Below are 8753 nucleotides of genomic sequence, written 5' to 3'. Positions count from 1 at the left end.
TTTCCTTAGCTCACCGATGCATAATACCATAAGTAATAAATGTATTTTGATAGTTATAGAATTTCATCTTTCCTCAAACCACCAACTTAAGTGATGCTCTTACAAACAAAGATATTAGGAGGAAGTGTCAGCATCAACATATATTTTCTCTAAAGTATTACTTAAGCCTCTACTAAACAATAGTTACTGGAGATAGTTGCAGATCAATATTTCTATATCACTGTATAAAAAGGTAAAACTAATAATGGCCTCTGCCTCCTTAGCTGTGGCTTTCTTTTATATTTCTATCACTATTCATTAATCTATAGATTTAAATGTCTCTCCTTTACCTTTCTATACTCTTTCCTATCACCCACCCTTCATTTATAACCCCAAACTGTAGCCCTGAGCTTAAGGACACTTTGAAAGTACGGGAGTAGACATCTGCCCACACACTGGAAGACGTCATTGTTGGAACTGAATAATGAAGTTAAACATACCCATTGTACTAAGATTTACCAGTAGTAGTAGTAGTAGTGATTAGGCAGAGAGTTTCACACTGCAATAACAGTGTGGTATGACTGTAAGCAAATTCTTGAGATCAATTGTTTCATGTGTAAATTTTTTAAAAAATGATTCACAAGTAATAAGATAGCACAAAATATACATTTGTTAGACTGTAACATTTGTCACCAAAATCAAGACAAAACACACAAGCCAGCAGACACTGAACAACATTTTCCCACCAGACTATACATTCTAATAGTTATCTTTAAGGTTAGTTTAAAATTCAAGGTTTATATTATTTCCTTTAGCACCCAATTACGGCTTAATATAGAATAAGAGCAACTAGTTGCAACAGAGTTCTGCATGAGAAATTGTTTTTGACTCATCTCAGTGACAATGTATAATATACAACAGTTTCCTCTACTCCTTAGAATGCCAAGGAGGATTCATGCTGGACTGGGAAAAATATTTGTTGGGATGAAAGGAAAGAACAATTTGCACTATTTACCAAAGTGTCTCTAGATTCTTCTAAAAACAGACTTTCCCAGGAGTGGTTTTTTTCCAGAGTTCCTGCTTCCAGAAGGGTTCTTCAGCCGTAAAAATAAAGGGTGAGAACAAATGAATTGTAATATTTCTTTTACCTTGGAAACCACAAGTTTCCATTATTACGTAATTTCCTTTGAACTCTAAAACAACCATTTCAGGTGATTTGGGTATGTAGTAATAATAATGGTTAAAAATATGAACTCTGACAATAGACCATGTTCAATTCCAGTTTCACTACTAACCAGCTAGCTGGTTGACTTTGGGTGAGTTACTTCAATCTCTATGTGTTAGTTTCCTTGTATGTGAAACTGGAGCTAAGCATTATACCTACCTCAGAGGACTCTCATGAGGCTTAATATTAGTACATGTAAGTTACATAGAACAGTGCCTTGTACATAATCCATATTTAATAGGTGTTTTTTAAAGTGCAACAAGATTATGCATTACAGAGCGGCTGAGCCTCTTGGACTCATGTATTCTAAAGATATGAACCATCAATAATTATCAGAGCTTGCGTAAGATATTTTTGTAGTGGAAAGAAGTAGAAACTGTAGCAGAAATCCAGCTACCGATATTTATGCGGTCTTTTGTTTTCTTAATAATTTAATCTTCAATATCCTCATGTGTAAAAAGTTTTATGATCCTTTCCAATTTGAAACTTTCCAAAAGTGCCCATCAGTCTGTACTGGTATATAAAATTAATCCCATAATGAATTCTTAACCTTTAATTTCAAAGCTTTGCACCGCTGAATTTAAATATACAATGTTTTTAAGGGGGGTTGAAATAATGCATGGTGTCTAATAGTGAAGAGCAAAGAATGAAAATGACACCATGGTTTTGTAGTGCAAAGAGATCATGATGTTATTTTAGGCTTCTTATTTCTAACATGTATCCTTATACATTTTTGGGGATTTTCACACCCAGCTAAATGGCTTATATTTAAATATAATAGATAATATTTTTCACATATGTTACTTATTTAATCCTTAGCATAAACCTCTAGGTATGTCTGGTCCTACCAATCCAGCCTTCAAAGAGAGAATCTTGAGGCTCATCTACTGAATATTTATCCCAAATATACAGGTAGTAAACAGAAGAGCCAGATCTCAAGATTAGTTCTCTGTATCTAAATTGAGTGCTCTTTCAATTTTTAATATATTGCTTTCCCCTATGAGTGAGGTACTCTTATGGATGAGTCATTACATGGTATATAAAGAATTATACTGATTATTCTAATAGTATAACTATGATAAGCTTTAATGTAACAGTATTAGAACTAGAAATATTTTCTGTTTGTAGAAAAAAACCTTTTGAAGTCTGTACTGAATTTGTTACAACACTGCTTCTGTTTTTTATGTTTTGGTTTTTTGGCTGCAAGGCATGTGGGATCCCAGCTCTGTGACCAGGGATCGAACCCTCACCCCACTCATTGGAAGGTGAAGTCCCAACCACAGGACCGCCAGGGAAGTCCCTAGAAAAACTGAGTTCCAGAAATAGTATCTATCTCAGGCCATATGACTTCACATGATGGACACCCATTATTCAGTTATGAGAGTGAAGAACGTGGGGATTGAGACTATGGACTCCAGCACCTCATTACTTAAGAGTCCATTTCCACTCTACCAATCACTACGTGTCTGATTTGAGGCAATTACATAACCCCTCTGTGCCACACTTTCCTCAGCTGGAAAATAACAAGTTTGTATGTCATAGAAATTGTCATGAGGATTCAACTAATTAATCCCTATAAAGTGCTTAGAACACTGCCTAGCACATAATAAATACTTGAAAAAGCATGTGGCTGAAAATGTTGATGCTGCTGAATATGTGCTTTCAATTAAAGAATGAGGAAGACTTTAACTCCATTAGTGGCTTGTATAACTGAAAATGAGTTCACTTTTGGCTCTTTGAGGTCATAACAGAACTAAGTCCTCTATTCTGCTTGTTGTTGTTTCACAATACTTACATGAATATCTGCTCAATCTTGAAAGGCAGCATTAATCAGCATAGTAATCACCCTGAGAAAGCTATAAAAACAAGAGTTCATCTATCTTTTTTCAAAGAATAGCACATCTCTGTCATTTTGAGCTCTGCCTCAACTTTACTCAAGGAACTATATCAGCAATGAAGATACTTTGTATTTTCCTGATCTTTATCTTCACCATATCTTGTGGTCCATCAGGTAATTTTTGTTAATATGGAAAAAGAGGGAAAGGCAACTGTTTTTTTTGTGTGTGCGTGTGTGTGAATGCTTTACTCTGGAAAATAAAACAAATTATTGTTAGGAGGCCCCATATGAACTCATAATGTAATTCACTAATGGAAGAGGCAATGAGTAGAACTGATAGTTGAGAATATAATAGGAAAACAGTTACCAACGTGGTGCAATTAAACCTGTTTGTTGTTGTTTCTGATGAGACTATGACTCCTTACATGCTTCCTAATACCTTCTCTTTTTAAATGCAATTTAATGAACTGATGCTATAGCTGTTGTCAAAATTAATCTTTCTACTACTGGCCCAGTAATTTGTGGTAAGGGAGAGGGGTGTTGGAGTGGATGGGTATTTAGAACACAAAATATGTAGACTCTTTTATCCACATCCTTTTGTCTTTACTCTTGAGAAAGCATGCACGGATTAGATATTTACAAATATTCTATTTACAACAACAAAAAAGCTAATGGCAAAGGAAATACTGTTGGATAAATAAGTACTTACACTGTACCAATTTATAGGCAATAAAATCCAAACTCTTTAATATAGTTGCCTGGGCATGATTTCAGAAGCAAAATGGTTTAACTCTATACTTTAAACAACTTTATTTACTTATCTATCTATCTACCTACCTATTTATCCATCTACCTATGCAAGGGGATTAAACCTGGATCATGACCATAGCCACTTTTTCCTAGTTTTGCAGAGGAAAACAAGAGAAAAAACAAGAGGAACTGAAGAAAGAAAAAGACAATGTTACCTTGTTCGTGGTGCTTGCAAGACTTCATGCAACTCCTGGGAATACGTATTTACTGACTGCGATTCGGAGCCCTGCTGTGTTGTACGGGAATACATAATGCCAGTCAAACCCAGCACCACCACTAAAGCTTCTATAACTGTAAATTATACTCCTGCTACACTACGTAATACTACAGATGCAAGTTATGTTTCTAGTACACTACGTAATACTAATGACGCAAATTATAATTCTACTACACTGTCTAATACTACAGATGTAAATTATAATTCCACTATATAACACTATATTGTAACTATATTATAAATAAAAATGAACTTTCTACTTTCTATAAATCTATTTTCACGTGTTGTTCTCTAGCCTTCTGGATTACGCAACTATACAATGACAGCTAGTGAGTTCAATGTTAGGTTAGTCCAAGAGAAATAAAGAAGAATGGCAGCCTCTTCACTAAACTGGCAGAAGTTCTCCTCCACCCACATGGCAAAAACCCTCCATCCTTAATACTTCCCTTTACCTCTGGCCTATTTATTTGCCCTGTGCAATAGCCTAGTTATTTTCATATGATCTTTTAAGTATCAGCCATCAGTCATAGTTTATGCTACCTTTCCATAGTTTCAGCAAAAATGCAATCGGGCCTTGAACACAAAGTCATATACATTTTATTCACATAATAAGACAGTATGATAATATAATTGTGAGAAAGAGCAATCAAACAAACCTCAAAAGGAGTAAAATGTGATGAAAATAAAAGTAAATTAAAAAATTTTGAAGGTATATTTTTTCTTCTGATAATAAGAACATTTGGAAGATTACAGAAATGTTTAAAGATGAAAAGAAATATCATTCCTAATTCTGCCATCCAGTGCTAACTATTTATCATAATCAATTTTGAACATAGGCAGCCAATCCAAGAGTCTTCTCTCTTGGGTCTTAAGAATTTATTTAACTACTTCACCTTATAATTCTATATTTAGTGTTTCTGTCCTCATCCCTGTCTTCAATAAACTCATTGTGTTTCCAGTTTTCCACATTCCACATTAATTTTATCACAATATTAAATTGTTAACATAAACTATCTTATGAATTATAAAGCTTTCCGTCAGTAAATGCTTGACATTTAGAACCTAAAGTCTCCACTGAGTGTATTTTTTACATATAGCTATAGCACGTATCTGGAAAATATAAAAATTTAGGACAGAATTCTGATTAGAGGAAATGAAAAAAGTTCAGTCAATTTGAGATTTAAGAGGAAAAGGTAAGTCTCAGCTTTCTTACTTAAAGAAATTGACGAACAACACAATCATTCATTAGGACATACAGTAAGAGGTGTAGATTTAAAGGAAACATTTATGACATTCTGAGTTTAGATTTTCCTACTGTAAACATGCGTGAAGCTCAGGAAAGAAAAAAAATGCTTCAAATATAGATTTGAGGAACCATTTATTGCAGCAATGAGATAAAATCGCCCAAGGGAAGATTACAGATTGAGAAGAAAAAAAGTCTGAAATTTCAAGGAATAACATTTAAATCATGTTAAGAAAAAATTGGACACTGCAAAGGAGAATAAGAAGGAGAAGCTAGCCAATGAGAACTCACTCCCAGGCTTCATGTCTTCCCAGGTAAGGTCCCAGATGTAGAAGAAAAGAGGCAATGCATTACTACTATGCTCTGTGTTAATTTTTGATCCACAGAATTGATGAGCATAGTAAAATAGTTTTTGTTTTAAGCTGCCAAATTTCAGAGTAGTTTGTTGCACAGCGTTATTAACCAGTGTATAACTTCCAAACAACACAAGTGTAAAAAACAAAAAAGAAACAGTACAAAATGAATCATAGGCAAGACTTCTGAAATGATGAGGTAAAGAACTCCAAAAATTTGCCGCTTGATAAAAGTAACAAAACACTGGCAAAAAAATTGTCAACATCAACTTTTTAAGAGCTCTGCAAATTAACCACAGACTTGCAAAAATCCAAGGAGCATATATTCAAGAAAAAATGCTAAATCTCAGTAAGAACAGCTACCTTTGTGGCATTTTTACTGCCCTATTTCCTTCCAACTCTCCCCAGCTCTACAGTAGACTTGAAAACCAGCAATCTCCCAACCATGGTAGCTGAGAACATATAAAGAATATCTACAACTAAACAATTTTTAAAAACACAAAATGCAATTATAAAATGGACTAAGGGGTTGGATAGACAGTTCTCCAAAGAAGATACACAAATGTCCAACAAGCACATCTCAGGCATGCAAATCAATACCACAATGAGTTACCACTTTCCACCCACTAAACAGGCTATAACCAAAACAACAGACCTTAACAAATACTGGCGAGGATATGAACAGATTAGAATTCTTATACACTGTTGTTGGGTAAATTGGTGCAAACACTTTGGAAAACAGTCTGACATTTCCCAAAAAGTTTAAGCATGGAGTCTTCATTTGATTCTGCAATCCTATTCTTAGGTATATATGCAAGAAAAATAAAGCCATTTGTCAACACAAAAACTTGTACACAAATGTTCATAGCAGCATTATTCATAATAGCCAAAAAATGGAAATAACCCTAATCTCCATAAACTGATGGATGAATAAACAGTATGTGGCATATTTATACAATGGAATATTATTTGACAATAAAATGAAGTATTGACTCATGCTACAACATGGATAAACTTTGAAAATATTATGCTAAATGAAAGTAGCGAGTCACAATTGTCACATATTGTACTATCTTCTCTTTACATGAAATGATCAGACTGGGAAGACCTATAGATTCAAGAGGTAGATGAATGGCTGTCTATGGCTTAGAGGGAGGGGACCTTATCGAGGGGTGGGAGTGTGATAGCTAAAGAGTACAGAGTTTCTTTGGGGGCACAGAAAGTATTCAAATATTGATTGTGATGATGGTTACACAACTCCATGAACGAGCTGAACACCACTGAATGGTACAAATTAAATGGGTAAATTGTCTGGTAATGAATTAAATCTCAATAACATTGTTATGAAAAACAAGAATACAGGCCAACTGTCGGTCAGAAACTATACAAGCCAAAGGACAATGTATCAACATTTTTAAATACTGAAAAAAATTCCGTCAATCTAAAACTCTACTCAGTAAAAAAAAAAATAGTGTCAAAAATGGAAGTGAAATAAAGACACTTTCAAGCAAGCAAAATCTGAAATAATGCATTTCCAGCAGATCTTTCTTGAACAAATATACACAATTCTTCCAGTAGAAGGAAAAGTATACAAGATAAAAATTTGGATTTGCACACAGGAATAAATTGAATTGGAATTTGTAAATTCACAGGTAAATGTAAATATCCTTTCCCTCAATTTTTATTCTCTATAAAAGATAATTTATTGCTTAAAGCAAAACTAATAATATATTGTGCAGTTTCTAGCACTGCAGAGAGCAATGAATGACAATAATAGCCCAAATCATGGGAAAGGAAAATAGAAGTAGAGGATTTTAAGGCCCTTATATTATACGTGATAGCTAAAGACCTATATTATAAATCTTAAGGAAAGGACAAAAAATATATAGTGAATGGGGTAGATAAAATGTAATCATAAAAAATACACAGACAAGAAAGGGAAGGAAAGAAAAGTGAACAAAGGGAGGGAGAACAAATAGAAAACAAATACCAGAAGGCAGGTTTAAAAACAACTATATTGTTATTTTCTTAAATGTAAATATACTATGAATATAGCAATTAAAAGGTAAAGACTGTAAGACAAGATGTTGTATTAGTTATCTATTTCTACATAACAAATTACCCCAATAAGTAACAGCTTAAAACCTTTATTATCTCATAGATTCTATGAGTAGGATTCCAGAAATAGCTTGGCTTGGTGCTTTTGTCTCAAGATCTCTGATGAGTTTGTACTGAAATAGGTGGCCTGAGCTACAGAAATCTCAATACTCAACAGGGTTGAAGGATCTTCTAAACTCACTCATGTAGTTGTTGGCAGGCTTCATTCTTGAGAGCTACTGGACTTAGGGCTTCAGTTCTTTACATGCTGTTAAATAGAGGATCACAGATTCAAATGACATAATTTGGGCTACTTCAATATAAATGGTTATATTAAAAACTAAGAAATGTCTGAAAACTATGAGATGCTAATGAAAAAAATTGAAGAAGACACAAACAGATGGAAGGATATACTATGTTCTTGGACTGGAAGAATCAATATTGTTAAAATGACCATACTACCCAAGGCAACCTACAGATTCAATGCCATCCCTATCAAAATACCAATGACATACTTCACAGAACTAGAACCAAAAAATTTTTAATTTGTATGGAGACACAAAAGCAAAAATAATCTTGAGAAAGAAGAACAGAGCTGGAGGAATCACGCTCCCTGACTTCAGACTATACTACAAAGCTAATCATCAAAACAGTATGGTACTGGCTCAGAAACAGACACATAGATCAATGGAACAGGATAGAAAGCCCAGAAACAAACCCATGCACTTATGGTCAATTAATCTATGACAAAGGAGGCAAGAATATATAATGAAGAAAAGACAGTCTCTTCAATAATTGGTGCTGGGAAAACTGGACAGCTACATGCAAAAGAATAGAATTAGAATATTCTCTATACCATATATAAAAAAATAAACTCAAAATGGATTCAAGACTTATATTAAGACCTAAAACAATAAAACTCCTAGAAAAAAAACAAGGCAATAAACTCTTTGACTTTAGTCTTAGCCATATTTTTGTACATGTGTCTCCTC

General features: G+C 33.9%; 1 protein-coding gene across 1 annotated transcript; it reads left to right on the top strand.

The window, feature by feature from the left end:
- The first annotated feature begins 3157 nt into the window (after positions 1 to 3157).
- Positions 3158 to 4285, top strand: DEFB113 (defensin beta 113). Its single transcript, XM_068559199.1, has 2 exons — positions 3158 to 3215; positions 3945 to 4285. The coding sequence occupies exons 1-2, from the start codon at positions 3158 to 3160 to the stop codon at positions 4283 to 4285; spliced, it is 399 nt and encodes a 132-aa protein (XP_068415300.1).
- The last annotated feature ends 4468 nt before the right edge of the window (positions 4286 to 8753 follow it).

This window comes from Eschrichtius robustus, chromosome 12, assembly GCF_028021215.1.
Source record: "Eschrichtius robustus isolate mEscRob2 chromosome 12, mEscRob2.pri, whole genome shotgun sequence".
Taxonomy (NCBI): domain Eukaryota; kingdom Metazoa; phylum Chordata; class Mammalia; order Artiodactyla; family Eschrichtiidae; genus Eschrichtius; species Eschrichtius robustus.
Note: the sequence above shows the minus strand (reverse complement) of the source record. Positions and strands in the feature narration are given on the sequence as shown.